General features: G+C 45.3%; 1 protein-coding gene across 1 annotated transcript in view; it reads right to left on the minus strand.

Annotated features, from left to right (window-relative positions):
• Positions 1-63: 63 nt before the first annotated feature.
• Cog4 (component of oligomeric golgi complex 4) overlaps positions 64-22123 on the minus strand; it is a 35135-nt gene continuing 13075 nt past the window's right edge. The window contains exons 9-19 of the mRNA XM_021170183.2: positions 18583-18716; positions 15328-15446; positions 14699-14865; positions 12786-12951; positions 8209-8271; positions 3098-3214; positions 2491-2583; positions 1562-1645; positions 1264-1365; positions 774-902; positions 64-556 (exon numbers count right to left, since the gene is read on the minus strand). Of these exons, the coding sequence (XP_021025842.1) occupies positions 422-556; positions 774-902; positions 1264-1365; positions 1562-1645; positions 2491-2583; positions 3098-3214; positions 8209-8271; positions 12786-12951; positions 14699-14865; positions 15328-15446; positions 18583-18716 (1309 nt within the window). The 3' untranslated portion in view covers positions 64-421. The remainder of the gene's footprint in view (positions 557-773; positions 903-1263; positions 1366-1561; positions 1646-2490; positions 2584-3097; positions 3215-8208; positions 8272-12785; positions 12952-14698; positions 14866-15327; positions 15447-18582; positions 18717-22123) is intronic.

Consider the following 22123-nt stretch of genomic DNA (forward strand, 5'->3'; position numbering starts at 1 on the left):
CAGGCCACTAGTGGAATGGCCTTGTCCAAGCAACCAGCCCTTCCTGGACCCAACACAATGGCATGTCTTGGTAGTGTCTTTATTTGTGAACATCATAGCCTTGCCATTAAGTCTCTAGGTGCCTCCAACCTCTCTGCTGTCAGGGGCATGTGTATTGTAGTGTGCGGGTGAGAGTGACAGATGGCCAGGCATATGCTGTCCACTTAGTCCCCACCTCTCTGTTGGAAAAGCTCTCCCTTTTAGCCTCCAGCCTTAACTGCTCCTGGGAAGAACTTTGCAGTGAGTGCACTCCTTGCTTCCTGGTTTCCATGCAATGGTGTAGTCTGGACCTTTGGCTGACCCAAGCCAGACAGTTTTGCATAGCTCTTTGGCTGTAACTGCTTAGAAAACAGGTCCTGAAGTCTGGCGGGCCACATAGCAGCTATAGGCGCAGCCTCTTGATATCCTCATTGCGGAAGTCTATTCGCAGAGCCAGCACCTGTCGCACTTCAGCAGGGGTGAGGCGCCATGTCAAAGGGCCAGAGTTAGCACCCCAGTAATCTAGTATCTCAGTCACCTGTGGGGAAGAGTAAACTAGTCAGCAGAGGTTGGTCTATTCTGACAGCAGTTCCTGGGCTTTACTGAGACAAGGCAGGGACATGTAGGAAGGGACATGTAAGAAGGGGGTGCCTTGTAGAACTATGCTGCTTGCAAGTAAGGGAGCAGGGGGCTCGAAACTTGGCGATGGACTCTTTCCAGTCACTTTCCTAGGGTGGGCTGAGGGAGTCACATACCCGCTCTAGATTAAGGATCGTAGCCATCTGGGAGAGGCGGGCGAACTTGTCTCGGATGGTCCAGGTTGTCACAGTGGTAAGGTAAGCAATGAGTGACCGGAGTTCCTTGTCAAACTGCAGACCGCCCAGCTACAGGAGAATGAACATGAAGCCTAACCCCATGATGAAGCAGAATTCAGTGGCCCTCCCTCAGAACTGGGAGGCAAAGGCTGAGGAGATGGCTCAGCAGAGGTACTTGCCACCAATCCCGATGGTCTGAGTCTGATTCCCAGAACCCACATGGAGAACTAAAACAGCTACAGGTTGTCCACATGCACACTGGCATGTGCTTTCTACCAAATAAATGTTAACAACAACGAAAGGGAGGAAGGGAGGGCCAGCCAGAGCAGGGCCTAGATTAGCAGGGTGTGCTGGTGGCAAAGGGAATATGAATTCTGGGATGGCATGACTACTAGGAGAAAGCTGTAGGCACATGTTCCTTGGAACTTACCCTGTTGAAGGTGGATTTCAGAACCACTTTTTCCAGTTCAACAGCAACAAGGCTGGTCATGAGGCCGGTTAGGCTGTCATAGATGACTGGGGACAGGCTGGCCTGCACAAAAGCTTGTGTCAGGAGGAGTCCCGTCAAGCTCCTCTGCCTTTAATACTGAGAGTCTTCCAGTGAGACAGTTACATAAAGAGGCAGTGCCTCCACGGGCTGCCACTCAGCATGGCCTTTGGATTTACAGCAAGAGTGGCAGGCCACGGGATGCTGGTGAGGGCATTATGGGAACTCCACAGACCCTCACCTTGAACTCTGCCATCTGCTGTTCCAGGTTGAGGATGAACTGCTGTACCCAGGGGTCATTGGCCTCATAGTCGTTAAATTCTTCCTATTGTGAGAAGCAAGTGGGGGTTGTCAGGGCCTTTTTCTAAGAAGTGCCACTTACCCTCATCTCTCCTCTGCCAACTTAGGTAAAATCAGCCTGCATGGGCAAGGCTGCCCTAAGTTTGATGTCAGCCTTGGTTACGTAGGGAGATGAGACACTTGCCTAATAAAACAAAAATAAATAAAATTATCTCCCTTTCAGCCAGGCAGTGGTGGTGCACACCTTTTATCCCAGCACTCAGAAGGCAGAGGCAGGGGGATCTCTGTTAGTCTGAGGTCAGCCTGGTCTACAGAGTAAATTCCAGGACACCCAGGGCTACAAAGAGAAACCCTGCCTCCAAAAAACAAAACAAAACAAAACCCCCATTTAAAACCAAAACCCAAACAAATAAAACTCCTAACCAAATTTAGAAAGCCAGCTTTAGTCCCAGGCTGGACCATATCCCAGGGTCTTACGTCGAGCTAAGGAACAGTTCTGGGCTGCAGGAGTGGCTCAGACACTGGGGCAAGGCTAGGCTGGGAGGATAAAGCTCTTATATGGTTGGGTGTGGTGGCAGAGCACTTAGGGGACAGAGGCAGGCAGAGCTCTGTGAGTTCAAGGCTAGCCTGGGCTACGTAGAGAAACTCTATCTCAAAAAATCAAAATAATCCTAGGTCTATGATAGATGGGGCAAAATGTGCCTCAGTATTAGAAGAGTCACAAGAAGGCAGGTCTCTTCACATGTCTCTGAGCCATTCTTAGGACCACAAGCTGCTTTCTGGGAGGAGTCTAATCTTAGATGGGATGGAGGTGGGCTGCCAGCACTAAAGGTCCAGTCTGCTTTTGATGACTGCTGTGGCCAGGCTGACCTCCTCGATGCTGTGCGAGACTGAGAGAAAAGTGTTGATCCAAGGCTGCACCTGCGGCTTGACTGCTGAACTGTTGAGCTCTGCCAACCCTTCCTGCAACAGGACAGAGACGTCAGACACATGCTCCACCTCCTACCTGATCTTCCAGCCCTCTTTGTACTCCTGCAGCTGAGGGTCCCATAGTGAAGGCCATGACAGGAATGTGCCCCTTTCTAGATCTGTGCAGATTCAGGTCCAGAGATGAGGTACTGAGACTGTCTTAGCAAATCTCAAAAGGATTTCATAATGCCTCATTCAGGGCAGTGCCTGTGGCTACAGTCAAGTATCATTGAACCATGTGGTCCAACTCCTCTGGACATCTTTCTGAGGTCTCTCGTCATCTTGGGGCCAAGAAGAGATTCTAAAGGAACAGATGCTAGCTTGTTCATGTAACACATGATAAAAAGAGCAGTGGGCCCTTTAGTTCCAAGGGATGTGCATGCCTTTAGTGGCTGGCTGCTTTGCCCTTGCCCTCTCTTCTCCTCGTTTCCTGCACACAGCGAATCCATGCTAAGTCAGCTAACAGTCTTCTCAGAGCATCAGGGCAGCAGCCGGAACTCAGGCTTACCTGCAAGAGGTCTCGAAATTTGTTGGACACAGCAGCTAAGTCAGAAAGGCAGCTGTCAAACTTGGCCTGGGCCTGTTCCCCTCCAATGCCCTGACTGAAGAGCTTGGTGCAGTCACTCTAGGGGGAAAACACAGCTTTAGAAACTGACTGTCCATGTGAGCAGGGGCAGAGAGGTGTGCTAGACTGTCCTCTGAGATTTGTATACTGGAGGTTCTCTACTTTGCTCTCACTCCCTTTTCAATTTTTGACACCAGTGTCTGAGGAAGAGAATAAAACATATGGCACAATTTCTTTTTTATACATTTAAGGCTAACATTTCTAGGTTTGAGTCCTGGTTCAGTTATATATTTCTTCTTTTTTATTAAGATTTATTTTATGTATTTGTTTATTTTATGTATGTGAGTACACTATAGCCGTACAGATGGTTGTGAGCCACCATGTGGTTGCTGGGAATTGAATTCAAGACTGTAGCTGTCTTCAGACACACCAGAAGAAGGCGTCAGATCTCATTACAGATGGTTGTGGACCACCATGTGGTTGCTGGGATTTGAACTCAGGACCTTTGGAAGAGTAGTCAGTGCTCTTAACCTCTGAGCCATCTCTCCAGGCCTGAGTCATGTATTTCTTAAATGACTTCAGGCAAACAGTTCAGTTGCTGAGTGTCAGTTTCCTTTCTATGAGAACAGATACATACTGTGGTGACAATTGTGGAATTTTGGTTTCTTTAAAAACACAGAACGATAACAAAGTATTTTCATATCAATTCCATGTGTGGGGTATCTGGCTGCTCTGGACTGTCTGAAGCAGCTGGGTAGGATTTGCCTCCTGCTCTAGCAAAGGTGTGGTTTTGCCAGCTGCAGATAGTTTCTGCGATCGTGTGACATTTCAAAGTCTTGGAATTTTTCAGAGGGTATAAATGCTAGAGCCCCAATAGGTAGGAGTTGGAGATTGTTCAGGAGAGGAGGATTTGTTGTGGTTTGTTAGTAGTTGTGCTCAAAGAAGATATGAGAAAGAAATTAGATTCACAGCTCTCTCTTTCTCTCTCTCTCTCCCCTCTATCCTTCCTTCTCTCTTATCTTGAGATAGAATGTGAAAAGTGGGGGTGGGAAGATAAAGGGTAGGAAAAAGAACCCACAAAGTAGCATAGATCAGCCACAGCATACCTCCCTCTCCCCACGATAGGTTTTCTCTGTGTAGTCTTTACTGTCCTGGAACTCATAGATCCATCCTCCTGCCTTCCAAGCCCCACCACTGCCAGGTTACAGTATAGTACACCTTTAACCCCAGCACTCAAGAGGCAAGCAGGAGGATCTCTGTTTCAGGCCAGCCAGGGCTGCATAGTAAGATCCTGTCTCAAAACTGAAAAATAAGAAGGAACATGGAGCCGGGCAGTGGCGCACGCCTGTGATCCCAGCACTTGGGAGGCAGAGGCAGGTGGATTTCTGAGTTTGAGGCCAGCCTGGTCTACAGAGTGAGTTCCAGGACAGCCAGGACTGCACAGAGAAACCCTGTCTCAAAAAAAACAAAAAACAAAAAAAAACAACAACAAAAAAAACAAAACAAAAAAAACATCATCAACAACAACAACAACAAAACAAAAAAAGAAGGAACATGGAATCCTGTTCCCTTGACAGATGAGTTGTGTGAGACAATACACAAAGTGCTTAGCCTGGTACATAGTAGGCACTGGGATATACTGCCTATGGCTTCACAGTTTCTGTTTAAATCAAAACTTGGTCTTATGAGTCTGATGAGACAGATCTGCAGGTAAGGGTATTTGCCAAGTAAGTCCAGTGTTTAATCCCTAGAAAACACACAGAAAGGAAACACACAGAAAGGGAGAACTGACTCCAGAAATTTGTCCTTTAACATCCATGTGTGTTGTGGCATGCATGTCCTGTCTCTCTATCATGCACATACCTAACAATAAATAAGGAAGTAAATTAAAAACAACAACAACAAAGCCCATCTAGGCAGTGGTGGCACAAGCCTTTAAAGCCAGGATTAGAGAGGCAGAGGCAGGTGAATATGAGTTCAAGGCCAGCCTGGTCTAGAGTGAGTTGTAGGACAACTGAGCTACACAGAGAAACCCTGTCTCTTAAAAACCCAGGAACCATCCTTTGTTAGTCTCGCTCTCAACAGGGAATGAGCGTGGTCTCAGGTGCTTACTCTGGGCTAGCTAAGGCCTAGGCTAACATTTTGCTTTTATTATTTATTTAAATTCCTAGGCCAGGTATGCATGGCTTTAATCCCAGCACTTAGGAGGAAGAGATAGGTTGGACAGCCAGAGCTACACAGAGAAACCCTGTTCCTGTAAAACACTAACTAAGTAAATAGGGTACTTGCTCTCCTTTAAAACACTTGCACACCCACGAGTTACATATTTAGAAGCAGATTATAAATAACTTTGAACTTAAAAACAAAACAAGAATGCTTGCCCTATGAAACAGTATTATCATTATCCTTGAGGCACAAGTGAGGAAACTGGAGTTAATAATCTGCTAACAGCATCACAGTAGACTATGTAGCTAGATTCTGACTAAGGTGTCCGACTCCTAGGGCGTTTGTTCCTGCAGGGTGGCCTGCTCGGTACTCGGGTGTCTGGGTTGTCAACAGCTGCCTACATCATTTCTTGTGTTATTCCTTACAAAGCTGGAGCTGTGTTTTCTACAATAGCATCAATGTGAGTGCAGAGGCACTGGGAGAAGACCCCATCCCCACAGCCATTTCCTCACTCAGCCTTTTCGCTGTCACATCATCAGCCCACTGGACCTGCTTATTGCAAAGTACTGGTGGTGGGGCTGAGACAGCATCTGTGAAATAAAATCTTACTTATGGGAATTACTGTTTGTTTATTTATTTATAGCTATTGTCTGTCTTTTCCCTCATATGGCCCATTCTGCTGGCTAGGTTATGATTTTCGATCATTTCATGAAATTTTTTTTCAAACCTAGGCTGATCCTAAGGATACGATCTAAAGTGTTAGAACTCAGGGGGTTTAGAGATAGAGTGGTAGCACACCCTTTTAATCCCACTCAATCATTTATTGTACAAGAGACACTGCTGTTTGTATATTTTCGAGACAGGGTTTCTCTGTGTAGCCCTGGCTGTCCTGGAACTCACTCTGTAGACCAGGTTGGCCTCGAACTCAGAAATCCACCTGCCTCTCCCTCCCAAGCACTGGGATTAAAGGCGTGTGCCACCACGCCCGGCTTGGGTATACATTCCTAACTTGGCCCATGTCTTGCTGTTTTCTCACAGCCTCCTTCAGGAACCCCATTAGCTAAGAGGCTGTTTGCCTAGCCCCAAGGTCACACCAGTTTGTACAGGCAGCCCTTAATTGCCTCTGCTTTAAAGTATCCTCTTGTCAGTGTCCACCGAGGGACAGGATCCTAGCTTCCTCTGTTCTGAGTGTGGGGGGGAGACGAAACTAGGACCTCACTTTGACACTTCACAATGTTTGCTCTGTTATTTACCGATAGCACATACTTCTCTTGTATCAACTGGATATTCATTTCATGACAACGTAAGGAAGAGGTCATTATCTCTGTTTCACAACTGAGGCTAAGGAAACTTAAAACAGAACTTGCCTACAGCCACTTAACTGGTTAGAGGTCTTGTGGAGATTTGAACATACTAATATCTGACTTTAAGGCTCAAAAAATTTCTATTATGCTCTGCAGCCCTCTCTAAGAATGACAGCAGGGACTACAGGGATGGCTCAGTGGTTAAGAGCACTTCTTGCTCTTCCAGAGGACCTGAGTTCAGTTCCCAGCACCCCATGGGCAGCTCACAACCATCTGTAAATTCAGCTCTGGGACCTCACACCTCTGGTCTGTGAGAGCATCTACACTTATGCATACACCTTCCTAACTCCATAAACACATAATTAAGAATAATAAAAACAAATCTCTAAAAAAGACAGCAGCTGGTTTTATGCAGTGTTTGACAAACCATACTTAATGTTATTTATAGAAGGCTTTGTCATAATTCTAAAAAATTATGTGCTGGGAGATGGTGGTGCACGCCTTTAATCCCAGCACTTGGGAGGCAGAGGCAGGTGGATTTCTGAGTTCGAGGCCAGCCTGGTCTACAAAGTGAGTTCCAGGACAGTCAGGGCTATACAGAGAAATCCTGTCTCGAAAAAACAAAACAACAAACAAAAAAAATGTGTATGTATATGTTTCTAGGTGGATGTAAGCCGCATGCGCGCTCGTGTGTGTGTGTGTGTGTGTGTGTGTGTGTGTGTGTGTGTGCATGTGCGTGTGTTCGCGTGCCCACAAAAGCCAGAAGAGTGTGTTGGATGCTCAGAAATTGGAGTTACGCCGGGCGGTGGTGGCGCACGCCTTTAATCCCAGCACTTGGGAGGCAGAGGCAGGCGGATTTCTGAGTTCGAGGCCAGCCTGGTCTACAAAGTGAGTTCCAGGACAGCCAGGGCTATACAGAGAAACCCTGTCTCGAAAAACCAAAAAAAAAAAAAAAAAGAAATTGGAGTTACAGGAGCTGAGTGATTGCATGGGTGCTCTGGAAGAGTAGGAAGTACACTTAACTGCTGAGGCGCCTCTCTAAGCTTTTTTAAAAAAAAGTATTTTTATAAAGCATACTCAACTGTGTTTCATGAGAGCACCCAACAAATCCTCAGCAGGGCAGGAAGGAGATCTGTATCTCTGTATAGAACAGAGAATGAAGGACTCGGCCATGGTTGTGGTCGAATGTACTGAAAGATCTTCCATCTCGTGGGCTAGAATTTCCCCAGCAAGTCCACAGACCTCTTGCTATGTTGCCAATCACCTCTGAGCTTCTACCAGTATGGCTCTGTCAGACAATGTTCACTTCAGGACAGTTATCTGATGCCTTTTTTTCCAACAAGAGTGGCTCTAATCTATGAAAAGCTGATAAGACAGGGCTGGAGAGATGAGTCAGTGGTTAAGAGTACTGCGTGCTCTCCCAGAGGTCCTGAGCTCAATTCCCACCAACCACATGATGGCTCACAACCATCTATACAGGGATCTGCCGTTTTCTTCTGGCATGGAGGTGGACACCACGTGCATGAGAGAGAGTACTCGTACATAAAATAAGGAAAGCTGACTGATGGACAATTCCCCGAGTACCTCCAGAGTCTTCTTCAGAGTTGAGATGTTCTCACTGCAGACTTCCACGTTGTTCAGAGTCACCTGGAAGATGATGGAGAAGGAATGTCACGGTTATTTCCTGCTCGCCAGGCTCGCTGCCCACTCCAACACCATCAGAGAAGTGCATGCGTGAGTCTGCAGCCTGAGGGAAGCCTACACCTCTGTTAGTAGGCAGGATGCTCAGATCTTGGCTCAGAATGGTGAGCCAGGCTCAAGCTTTCTCCTGTTCCCTATACCAAAGCAGAAAAGCCATGGTGACTGCAGAAGTATTACAACCCAGGCTCCGTATTACTTATAGACCAAGAACATTTCAGGCAAACAGGTATGTGGTAAGTCCTGGACTCTAAAGTGCCAGGCCATGGTAAGGATTGCAAACATATACCGAAGGGTTTAAAAAAAACCCACTGCAGCAAAACAGGCAACATGTACCCCCTTTATAGCAGGCACTATACTTTAGTGATGGTTATGTGTGCTTAGCAAGAGCAAAACCCTGGACTGAATTCTTAGCACTAGCCCTGGCCCAGCCTCCTGCCCCTGATACTTATGATGTAAGTCAGGTAGTGATTGATAAACATTATGATAAAAAATAAAACAGGGATGGAAACAAATTCACAGCGAAAAGCTCACAAACACTAGAGTAGGAATTAGAATCCATGAGTCCCTACTGTGGACTAAGGGCTCCTCCTTTCGTGACTCACGTGTCTCTGAGAATAGTTGTAAAAGCAGTATAGGGATTGGAGAGCCACCTCAGCAGTTAAGAGAGCGTACTGCATGATCAAGAGGTCTAGAGTCTGCATCTCAGCACCTCCAGTGCCTTTAACTACAGCTCCAGGGCTCTGAGATCCAATTGATCCAATTCTGCACTCTCAATGAAAGGCACACACACACTCCTTTCCCACTTTCCCATGTGCATTTAATCTCTCTCTCTCTCTCTCTCTCTCTCTCTCTCTCTCTCTCTCTCTCTCACACACACACACACACACACACACACACTCACACCCCACTACTCCTGGGGACAAAGCAGTAAAGGGATGGGACTGGGTTGGTGGGGTGCTTACGGAGATATAATAACCCTGGGTTTGATTCCTAGAACTGTAGGAACCAGATATGGTAGGGCTCACATAATTCTAGTATTCAGGAGGCAAAGGCATGAAAATCAGAAATTCAAAGTCAATTTTGGTTGTATAGTGAATTGAGGCTGACTACATGAAATCATCTTTAAAAAATGGGAACAAAAGTGACAAGGGACAACTATGACCATCTGGAGGAAGGCATCTTTGGTTTGAGTTACTCAGGAAGGTTCCATGGTTGAACTGAATTTACAAAGCTATAATGCTCATGTTCCATGCACTGTAACTGATAGGAACACCTCAGCACTTTATCAGCCTCTCCTCAGCTCCCTTTCTTCCCACCTGTGGTGCTAAGGATCAAATGCAGGCCATGCTGAGTAAGTTACTTATTGTGCCACAAAGGTCTAGCCCAGGCTTCCCTTCCCTTCCCCTCCTTAAGGCAGTCTTATATAGTCCTGGCTGGCCTCAAACTCACTGCCTCTACCTCCCAAGGACTAGAATTATAGGCTTATGCCACCATGCCTGGCAGAATTTTTCTTTTTCTTTTCTTTTCTTTTCTTTTCTTTTCTTTTCTTTTTTTTTTTGGTTTTTCGAGACAGGGTTTCTCTGTGTAGCCCTGGCTGTCCTGGCACTCACTCTGTAGACCAGGCTGGCCTCGAACTCAGAAATCCGCCTGCCTCTGCCTCCCGAGTGCTGGGATTAAAGGCGTGCTCCACCAACGCCTAGCCAGAATTTTTCTTTTAGTTGTGTATGTAGACATGTATATGTCTGGTGTGGAGGCAGAGAGTGCAGGCATTGGAACCCCTGGCACTGGAGTTACAGATGGTTGTTAGTCACCATCCATGCTGACACTAGGAGGACAACCTTCTTCCACAAAACCAGCAAGTGTGGGGCCAAGGTGGCCCAGCAGTTAACAGACTGTCCGTTATGCTTGCAGAGGACCCCTGTTTAGTTCTTAGCACTTATGTGGTCCCTTACCACTATCCATAACTACAGTCATAGAGGATCTGACATCTTCCTTTGACCTCTGTATAAACAGGCATGCCCATGTGCATACGCATACATACAGGCAAAACAGTCACACACGTGGGGCCAGGAGAGATGGTCCAGCAGTGAAAACATTATTCGTTATTTTTGTAGTGGACCCAGGTTTAGTTTTTGGCATCCACATGGTAGTTACACATATACATAAAATAAATAAATCTTTTAAAAAAGTTAAAAACAAGATACCTTAATTGATAAGCCACTTCTCCAGCACCATTGTGGCAATTTTAAGAGGGTCTCATATAGCCTATACTGGCCTCAAATTTGCAATGTAGCTGAAGTTGGCCTCCAACTCTGGATTCTGCCTCTACCTCCTGAAGTTACAGATGTGTGTCATTATGTCCAGTTTCTGGACGTATGCTTTAGAGCAGGTGAATGCCACATAAGCATGGCTATGGCTGGGATATTGGTATAGAGGCTATGGGTGTAGGATCAATGTATTTGGGAGAATCTCGCTGCCTCAAGCTGGTTAATGGGTGGCATGGCCCAGGAAGGCAGGGCAGGAAGGAGCCACAGCTGAGGGACTTAGGGATTTTAGGGTAAAAGTGTAGTTCCAGATCCACATGGGTTTGGACTGAGAAATCTGCTGTCTTTGGGGTACTTTTCTTTTGGCATCACGTAGTCAATACTGAAGAACCGCACTGCTGAGTATGCTGCTTAGACCATGCCATATGGGGCTGGGTAAGGAAACTAAAGCCTGTTAACACTGAGCGTGTACAGAAAAGCAACTATACTGTTACAACAGCTGAAGGATAAAGGTCACAGTGTAAGTGATTTCCAGGCACTTTAGGGCACCAAGAAATAGTTGCCATGAGAAGAAAATGGACTGACAATCTCTGTAAACATGGATGCACTGGGTTTAGCCTCTGCTCATAGAAAATGGGATTTCAGTAGAGTTGGGGAACTCATTTTGACAGCTAAATGAATCAAAGTGTCATACCAATAGGCTTTGTGGGGCTGGAGAGATGGTTCAGTCAGTAAAGGTTAGGCTCACAACCAAAATGTCAAAATAGGATTTGTTGTGGGAGTAGTGACATTTTAAGTGTTTGGAACCAGAAAAACTAGAAATCTGTCACCAAGCATTTGGAGCCCCCTTTCTTTTGGCTTTCTCATGTGGGTCTCCTTACAATGAAACTGTCAGCCTAGCATGGTGGTGGTGCAGTCCTTTAATGCCAGCACTAGGGAGGCAGAGGCAGGTGCATCTCTAAGGCCAGCCTGGTCTACAAAGAGAGTTCCAGGACAGCCTGAGCTACATAAAGAGATCCTGTCCTTAAGCAACTCCAACAACACAATGAAACTGTCTAACCGGAAGAACAATGAGTGAGAACAAAGGCACTCAGTGGCCAGCCTTGGGGACGTGAGAAATCACGTGGTTGAAAAGAACTAGAAAGGCAGATGGGTTAGGTTAAGAGGCTGAAACAAGAAACCAACTAGGCTTGCTGCCTGTGCCAGTAATCCAGCTGCTCAGAGACTGAGGAAGGCAGGCGTAATTTCAAGACCTGCCCGGGCTATGGAGCCACTAGGCAAGCCTGAGTAAGGTGGTGAGACTTTGGCCCAAATCAAGCATTGGGAGTCATATCTTAGGGATGGTGTGCTTGCCTGGCACGTGTGAAGCCTTACGTTCAATTTCCAGCACTGACAAAAACAAAAATAGGCTGGAGAGATGGCTCAACGGTTAAGAGCACTGACTGCTGTTCCTGAATTCAATTCCCAGCAACCACATGGTGGCTCACAACCATCTGTAATGGGATTTGATGCCCTCTTCTGATGTGTCTAAAGACAGCTACAGTGCACTCATATAAATAAAATAAATAATTCTTTTTAAAAACACAAAGAAACAAACAAACAAGCAAACAAAAACCAAGTAAAACAAACAGATGCCCAGTCAAAGACATGAAGCGCTGTCATAGGTCCCAAGAGGCCAGTGAGTGCTGAGCCCAACAGGAAAGAATTAATAATAATAATAATAATAATAATAATGAGTAATAATAATAATTTCTGTAAGTTCATCAGAGTGTGACATTGTTTGTTGGGCCTTTTTGGCAAAGTTCTCAAAAGGCAATACATTTCATAAGTAAATATTTTTTAGAGTTCCTCCTTTTAACTGTGATCCTAGCACTCCAAAGGCAGAGGCAGGAAGACTGAAAGTAAAGGTTGTTCTTCATTATGTACCAAGATCAAGACCAGCCTTGGCCACAAAACCTATTTCATCTGGTGAGATGGCTCAGTGGGTAAGAGCACCCGACTGCTCTTCCGAAGGTCCTAAGTTCAAATCCCAGCAACCACATGATGGCTCACAACCATCTGTAACACTGGAGTGTCTGAAGACAGCTACAGTGTACTTACATATAACAAATAAATAATCTTAAAACCTATTTCAAACTTACAATAACCCTTAAGAAAATCTGCCCCAGCTGCCGTGCCGGCCTGATGGCCACTTACCAGGAAGGACAGCTTGGCTTCATCAGTGCTCTCGATGCCTTTGGTGTCAAACTTGCCCTGCTGGAGGCTGCTGTGCATGATGTTCACGGCACTTGTCACCCCACGCTGGATGTCCTGTAAGGTGGTGGCTGGGAAGCCCATTCTTAGCTTATTACATAGAACATCCCTGTGGGGCAGAATGGCAGATGCAGACTGTTCAACCTGGCCTACAGGACAGCAGGAACAGAGCACCCACGAGCCTGACCCAACAGTACCAGCTGCTCTTTTGGGGTGGAGACTACTGTAGGAAAGACCTCAGGGGCCAGGACAGGACAGGTACTTGCTCAAAGATACTAAGCATATAGAAAGGAGACTGGTTACTTCTACTTCTTCTTTTTTTTTTTTTTTGAGACAGGGTTTCTCTGTGTAGCCCTGGCTGTCCTGGAACTCACTTTGTACCTGCCTCGGCCTCTTGCTGTCAAGTGCTGGGATTAAAAGCGTGCGCCACCATGCCGGGCTACTTCTTTTATAAAATACGAGATAAAAGAAAAAGACCAGCCATCATGTACTGGACAGCAAAGGTGGGGGAAAGGGTAGGATGGACCCCAGTCTTCAGCAACCACACTGTCCATGGTGGTCCTGATGGTCACTGTGGTGCTAGCTAATGTTTACTTCTTCATCAAGCTTTCAGTTATTACCAAAAGAAGAGACAGCAGAGCTCAGTGGAAAGCAGCACCATGGAGGAGCAAAACACATTCTGAGTCAAGTCAATACCAGCTTCTCTGTTCTACTTCTTAAGAGGTCTGTGACCCATGACAAAGGGTCACAATATAATTTCTCTATGCCCCAGTTCGACATGTACAGAACAGAAGCATGGTTTCTATATCACTTTTTAAATATTTATCTACTCTGCAAGGGGAACACACGCTACAGCACATTTGTGTAGGTGAGGGAACAGCTTGCAGGCATTGGCTCACCTTCCACACCATGTAGGCTCTGGAGATTAAACTCAGATCATTAGGTATAGCAGCAAATATCGTTACCTACTGAGCCGTATCACCTGGCCTACATCAAGGTGTTTAATACAATAAAAAAGGGGGTGGGGGTAGACATGGTGGTGCACACCTTTAGTCCCAGCACTCAGAAGGCAGAGTCAGGCAGATCTCTGAGTTTGAGGCTAGTCCAGTTTACAGAGCCAAGTTCCAGGACAGCCAGGGCTACACAGAGAAACCCTGTCTCAAAGATCAAAAACAGTAAGAGGGGATGGGGGAGTGTGTTGCTATAGTGCTTGGCTTGTAGAAATAGAAACTACGAATGTCATTATAGCCACTGTGTTTATCTAAACCACATGCTTCTCTCTCGGTCTGAGGGTAATGACACCTTCAACACACTTGAGTGAATTAGGTTAAGTATTAGAAATTAGGCACTTAGAGCTGGTCATGGTGGTGCATGCTTTTAATCCTAGCACTCGGGAGGCAGAGGCAGGCGGATTTCTGAGTTTGAGGCCAGCCTGGTCTACAAAGTGAGTTCCAGGACAGCCATGGCTATACAGAGAAACCCTGTCACGGAAAAAAAAAAAAAAAGGAATTAGGCACTTAAGGTATTTGGCTGAGAGACGGTTTCTCTGAGCTAAGGATGTTGTATATGGAACAGAATTTTTTTTTTTTTTTTTTTTTTTTTTGAGACAGGGTTTTTCTGAGGCCTCTGCTGTCCTTGAACTCACTCTGAAGAACAGGATGGCCTTAAACTCAGAGATCCGCCTGCCTCTGTCTCCCGTGTGCTGGGATTAAAGGAGTGTGCAATCAGGCCCAAATAACTTAATCTTGATTAGAACTGAATTTGACCCATAAAGACAAAAGGAAAGAAACAAATAAGACAAGGAGTCAAATACTAGAACTTTTATGCCCATAGAGCAGAAAGGGCGTCAACAGTACCTGAAGTCAGCTTCCAGCTCTCTGGTGGCAAGGTTGATCATGGCACAGAGACAGTCGATGTTAGAGCTGGACAGAGCCCGCCCAATGCACTTTTTGACAATGTAGAAGACATCATCCACCATGCTGGATGTCAACTGGCCCTTCTCATAGGTATCCAGAGCCACAGCCTATCAATAGGCAAAGTCCTCAGTGAGTATTGCAGTTCTAGATAGTTCTGGTTATACTAGTCCTGTCTCCAAACCATTTCATATACTTTGTCCATGTTGGTGACAGCTTGACAAGAAAAAGCTCACTTCTCTAATCATCACAACATTAGAAAACAGTATTTGGGGCCTTTGCTTTGGCAATATCCATTCTCTGGGATGTCAGACACGAGAGGCCCTACCCTATATATATGCAGGGAGGAGGGGACAAGCAGGCTCCATGGGAGCTAAGCTGTTCTTTTGTAATCTTTGGGAAAGACCCAGCTAGGAATGTGGAGAAAATGACAAACTTCAGAGATGTCTTCTTACTACATCCAAAAGTACTCTCAAAGCAGGACCCAGAAATATGGCAGATCCCAGCCATTTCCTTTGGCCTGGCTTCTTGGACAGGAAGCCCCATGCAAGAGATGTATCCTAATGTCCTACCTTATTGACCGTCTCTCTCATGAAGTACTCCTCCATGGTAATATAGAAGCCAATTAGCTCCTGCATGGTACAGCTCAATAGGCAGTTATTGAGGAGTTTGTCCAGGCACTTCTGGTGCTCTAGGGGACAGCCAAGAAAGCAATATTCACTTTTCCCCCCGAGGGAATGAGAGCAAAGTTTTTCATTTATCAAGTTCCCTTCTAGTGTTTTTTCCAAACAGTCGCTTATTTTCCATGATTAAAATCAGTGTAGATTAGTAATTTCTATATTTTTTTCTGTAGCTTAATTTTTTTCCATTTACTTTTTTATTTATGTGTATACACTGTTGTTCTCCTCAGATAAACCAGGGAAGATGGTTGTGAGCCATGTGGTTTCTGGGAATTGAACTCTAGAAGAGCAATCAGTGCTCTTAAGTGCTGAGCCATCTCTTCAGCCCTAGTTTAATTATTTTTAAAGACTTATTTGATTACTTATTTATGTATATGTATGTGTGGTTATGTGCATGCAAATGACTGACTTCAGAGGCCAGAAGAGAGCATCCCCTGGAGCTGGAGTTACAAGTGGTTGTGAGCTGCCCAACAAGCCTTAGGAACTAGACTCTGGACCTGCAAGCACTCTTACCCACTAAACTAGCTCTCTAGCCCCTTAATCATTATTACTTTGTCCCTTGGGACACTAGGATGAACCCAGGGCCTTGTACGCAATAGATGATTCTCCTGTCTCAGCCTCCCAAGTCCTGGAATTACAGACCACTATACCCAACACCACTGGACATTTTTTTTTTCCCGAGACAGGGTTTCTCTGTATAGCTCTGCCTGTCCTGGAACTCACTTTGTAGACCAGGCTGGCCTCGAACTCAGAAATCCACCTGCCTCTGCCTCCCAAGTGCTGGGATTAAAAGCATGCGCCATCACGCCCGGCTCACCACTGGACATTTTGTTAGATATTTTAATTTCATTTGTTTATGTTTTGAAATAGTGTCTTACTACATCTTGAACCATTTTGTCTTGAACTCACAGAGATCTATCTGCCTCTGCCTCCAGAGCACTAGGATTAACTCAGGGATTTGTCTATCTCTGCCTCCTGAGTGCTGGCATCAAAGGCATGTGCCACCACGTTGGCTAACATGTGGGTTATTTCTGAAATTTTCTTTCACAACTGAAAAATCATAATAATTGAAGAAAATAGTGAATATTTCTGAAAAAATTTACTTTTACTTATGTGTATGGGTGTTTTGCCTGCAGTAAATGTACTGTATGAATGTCCAGTACTTATGGAGGCCAGAGGAGGGAACTTCTCTCGTACTGGAGTTACAGATGGTTGTGAGCAGTCACATAGGCACTGGACACAAAACTCAAATCCAGAGCAAAACTGTTGACCCACTTCTCCTGTAGTGAATAATTTTGTACAAATAAGTTAATTCCTTTTCATTAGTTTCTCCAAGATGACACAGAAATCTAAAGATGCATGTTTGCAGGGCAAAGACCAAAACACTCTAGATATAAAGCACTCCATTCTTTATATCAGCACTGTTTAGCTGCTCAATAAGAGTATCTGTAATGGTACAAATTTTAAAATATTTATTATTATTGTGTGTGTTAATGTGTGGGCCATACATGCCATATATTCTTGTGGAGGTCAACGGACAATGGTTAGGGAGACAGTTCTTTCTTTCTACCACAGGTTCTAGGGATTGAACTCAGGTCATAAGGCTTATAGGGCAATATTTTCATGGTCTGAGCCATCTTGCCAGTCAAAGTCATGTTTTATAATTAATGCCATCCAGTGTGGTAGTCAAAAGCCATGGCATGGCTAGGGAAATGACTCAGTGGGTAAAGTGCTTGCTGTACAATCACAAGACCAGAATTCAGATTCCCCAGCCGTCATGGTAAAAAGTCACAGGAAAGTATCAGGGAAAATGGTGCATACATTTAGTTTCAGCTCTCAGAGGCAGAGGTAGGGAGATCTCTGTAAATTCTAGACCAAGCTGGTCTACATAGTTCCAGGCCAGCCAGGGTTACATAGTGAGACCCTGTTTCAAACCAAACCAAAACCAAAACTGAATCTGCGGAGTGTGTCAGCCTGCTTGTAATCCTATTCTGGAAGAGGGAAATAGGCAATCCTGAGAGCAAACCAGCCAGCCAATATAAGGCTCACTGAAGAAGACACTCAATATTGACTTTAGGCCTTCACACACATGTGAACACACACAGAGTCATGACAGATCCCCCCCTCCCTCCCCCTTAATGAAGTCTTGCTATATAACCTAGGCTGGGTTGGTAGCTCAGGGTACACACAAGCCGGTGGTATAGCCAGGTCTGGCCCTGGGGGAGCTATGAATGGCTTTGAGTCCTGAGAACCCAACTCTTTCTTCAAGGCCGCTTTGTACTTGGTCTGTAACGTTCTGGAAATAACCTGTATCCTCCTAGTGCATCACTCTTTGATTAGCTTCCTGTTGACTTTGCCCCATAATATTTCCCCCTGAAAGCAGTACATGAGATGCTGTACCTGATAAGCTTGCCTGGCCTAAGACATACTTCATGTGAGATCTCCTAGCCCTCCTGTTCTGTCTCTTTTATCTCCGATCCCCTGGCTCTTCCTTCTGAGGACCCTCCACTGAAGAATGACTTGCTGGCCCAGGTCTTCCAAACACTGGCGTTATCGGAGTGAGTCACCATGCCTTAGTTCATGGCAACTCTTGAGATGTCAAATATGGCTAAGGACCAAGGAAATGAATTTAAAAATTTTTACTTTAATTAAACTTACTTATTACTTGCTTATTTATTTTTCAAGACAGGGTTTTCCCTGTGTAGTAGTGGCTGGCCTGGAGCTCACTGTATAGGCCAGGCTGGACTTGAACTCAGAGATCCACCTATGCCTTCAGTGCTGGAATTAAAGGCATGCACTACATGCCCAATTTGATTCTAATTAAATCTTAATTTCAGGGGGCTGGAGAGATGACTGGCAGTTAAGCGCACTTACGTGCTCTTCCAGAGGTCCTCAGTTCAATTCCCAGCAACCACATGGTGGCTCACAACATCTGTAATGGGATCTGACTCCTTCTCCTGTACATGAAGACAGATCGCTCATATACATAAAATACACGAATAAATAAATCTTAAAAAAAAATAATCCCACTAGTAGCCAATTTGTCCAGAGAGGTTTCTGTAGTAAGATCTCTGTGAGTTGACTATGACAAGTCAGGGCCAAGTGCTTATGCAGGTCCTCCCATCAAACACGAGAAGGATACTTTACCTTGCTTTACTTCTTCTGAAGCCATGGAGTCCCCCACCTCAAAATCCGCGCTGATCCTCTTCCTGAGGAAGCGTAAGTACAGTTCACTTCGCGCATTCATCAGGGTAACCTCAGTCAAGACAGGGTCCAGCTCCCTGAGACACAGAGCATAGGGAATCAGAGCATTCTGGACCTATAATGGCAAGGCTTCAGGGTAAAGACTCCCTACTCCTAACCCAGGTACAGAATGGTAGCTGTCAGAGGATGGTTGTAACGCCTTATTTGTTACAGAGACAGCTATCAATCACATTTTCTTTTTTCTTTCTTCCCTGTTTCTCTCCCTTCCCACTCTCGTTTCTCTTTCTTTTTTAGTAGGGTCTCTCTCTCTCTCCATGGAGCCCTAGCTGTCCTAGAACTCACTATACAGACCATCCACCTGCTTCTGCCTCCCAAGGGCTAGGATTAAATGTGTCCCTCTACACCCAGCTTCACCCACATTTCCCACTTGCCAGTGGCTGAATCATTTACCTTCAATATGAAAACTACCTAGGCTTCTGTGAAAGAAAATACACTTCTCTAATCTCAAATTGAGCCATGAGATTTAATACACAACACTGAACTATGCCTTATTCATCTACCTCCAAGAACAGTCAAAACAGTCCCGAGAAAACAAGTTGGAGGACTTGGCTGACTTCACAACTTACTACAGGGCAGGGTGGTGGCGCCCTGGCTAAGAATGCTTGCTGCATAAAATGAGGTCCTGAGTTGGAATTCCCAGCATCCATGTTTAGGGAAAAAAAAAAAAATGCTGGGCGTCAGTGGTGCACATTTTTTAAACCCTCAGCACTTGGGAGGCAGAGGCAGGTGGATCTCTGTGACTTCAAGACCACCCTTGTCTATAGAATGAGTTCCAGGACAATCAGGTTTACACAGAGAAACCCTGTCTCAAAAAGACAAAAACCAAACCAAACAAAACCAACAAACCCTCAGGCATAGCCACAGGTGTCTGTAATTCCAGCATCATTAGAGAGTGGTGGTGGTGGTAGAGGGGTGGGTCCTGGGAGCTCACTAGCCAACCAGCCTACCTGAAACAGCAAGCTTCAAGACTGAGGTCTTAAGTGAAAGAGGTGGAGAGTAAAAGAGGAGACTGATAAAATAGGATACTCAAAGTCCTCCTCTGGCCTGGGGACTCACACAACTACACATACACACAGCCTGCACTTGCGCACACACCGAAGCTACACTAGTACAGACTATGTATTACTAGTATAAAGATACAGGTATAAATGGAATAGAACAGAGAGTCCAGGCAGTCAACTGATTAGTTTTTCCAAGACAGGGTTTACTATGTAGCCATAGCTATTCTGGAACTCGCTCTGTAGACCAGGATGGCCTGGAACTCAGAAATCTGCCTGCCTCTGCCTCCTGAGTGCTGGGATTAAAGGTGTGCGCCACCACTACCCAGCTCTTCCCATCCCCAGACAGGGTTTCTCTGTGTAACAGAGCCTGGCTGTTCTGGACTTGATTTGTAGATCAGGCTAGCCTGACCTTGAACTCATAGTGATCTGCCTGCCTCTGCTTCCTGAGTGCTGGGAATTAAGGTGTGTGGCCAGCTCTTTAAAAGACAGGGTCTCGCTGGGCATGGTGGCACACGCCTTTAATCCCAGAACTCCACTCGGGAGGCAGAGGCAGGCAGATTTCTGAGTTCGAGGCCAGCCTGGTCTACAAAGTGAATTCCAGGACAGCCAGGGCTATACAGAGAAACCCTGTCTCGGGAAAAAACCAGAAAAAAAAAAAAAAAAAAAAGAGAGAGAGACAGGGTCTCTTTATGAAGCCTTGGCTGGCCTAGATTTCACTCTGTACACCAGGTTGGTCTCCAACTCATATAGTCCTCCTGCACAAATGACTTTTTTCCCCACAAATGATTTTTAATGGAACTACTAAGACAACTGAATAGGGGATGGTGTGCTAGAAGCACTGATATCCACATGAACAAGAATGAAGTTGACCTTCATCTTACATTATATATACAAACTCCCTTTACTTGCTAAAGGGAATTGGTTAAAACATGTGTCTGGTCATAAAGTTTCCACAGTTACGAATCCTGACCTGAGAATCCCTCTATAGTGCCCCCTCATAGTCACGTCATTTCAGGCTCTCTCAAGTGCTTAGGACATACTCTCCTTATGCCGTCTGGGACACTCTTATACTCCATTTCACCCTTCAAGTCTCAGGCCTATGGGCATTTATCCTCAGGAAGAACCCTGGACCTTGCCCATATCTGACTATATCTCATTACATGTTCTCTCCTACCCTGTAAGTCAGATTCACCTCAGTGGTCCACAGCAGTGTTCAGAACTAAATTGCTTGGATTCTATTTCTGGCTCTGCCATTTTCTAGCTTTCTTATCTTGATAAAGTCATTTAGCATTTCTAGGCCTTAGTTTGTTCTTCTGAAAATAGTTACAGATTAGTGATTTACCAATGATTTTGCTCTCCCAGGGTATTACAGTGGATAGACAGGAGTAATGATTTTTTTTTCATAGCATATAGGACAGTTCCTGGGGAAAAAAGCTATCTAGCCAAAATGCCAGTAGTGTAGGGGTTAACATACCTTGAAGTGGTTTACTGTCTGTTAAGCGCGTATAACAATGTACAATCAACATTATAAATGTGTCAACTATGATAACGATGCTGGTGAGTTCTCTGACAACTTAACACAAGCTAGGGTCTTCTCAGAAGAAACCACAACTAGCACCTAACTTTAAATGGGTCTCACGTAGCATCCACCCACTAGCCTTGAAATCCAGGAGCTCAAACAGCTGATCCTCTGCCTTTACCTAACTTTAAATGGGTCTCACGTAGCACCCACCCACTAGCCTTGAAATCCAGGACCTCAAACAGCTGATCCTCTGCCTTTACCTAACTTTAAATGGGTCTCACGTAGCACCCACCCACTAGCCTTGAAATCCAGGACCTCAAACAGCTGATCCTCTGCCTTTACCTAACTTTAAATGGGTCTCACGTAGTACCCACTAGCCTTGAAATCTAGGACCTCAAACAGCTGATCCTCCTGCCTTTACCGGCTAAGGTACTATAGGCATGAGCCGTCATGTCTGTTTTTATGGGGTACCACGTGTGTGTTAGGGTATAGGGTATTTATGTCTATTAGGTAAGGATTCTTACCAGGTGAGATATCCTCAGCCAGTGATCTATTACTCCTTATTAACTAGAGATATTTTTATACTGTGTCTTCTCTAGGAGAAATTGATAGAGTTGGAAATTGGTGGCTCATGTCTGTAATCTCAGGACGTAGAAGACTGAGACACGTAGCTTGTTATGAGTCTGAGACTAGCCTGGGCTACAGAGTTGTCAACAACTTACCTGTATTATATTTTAAAAATAAAATTACTTCATGCATGGTGGCACAGGCCTTTAATCCTAGCCCTTGAAAGGAGAGGCAGGAGGATCTCTGTAAGTTTGAGGTTAGCTGGATATACATAGAGAGTTCCAGGACAGCACATAAAAAGACCTTGTCCCCAAACCAAAACCAAAACCAAACC

Source organism: Mus caroli, unplaced genomic scaffold (assembly GCF_978045245.1).
Source record: "Mus caroli unplaced genomic scaffold, Mus_caroli_1 scaffold_10, whole genome shotgun sequence".
Classification (NCBI taxonomy): domain Eukaryota; kingdom Metazoa; phylum Chordata; class Mammalia; order Rodentia; family Muridae; genus Mus; species Mus caroli.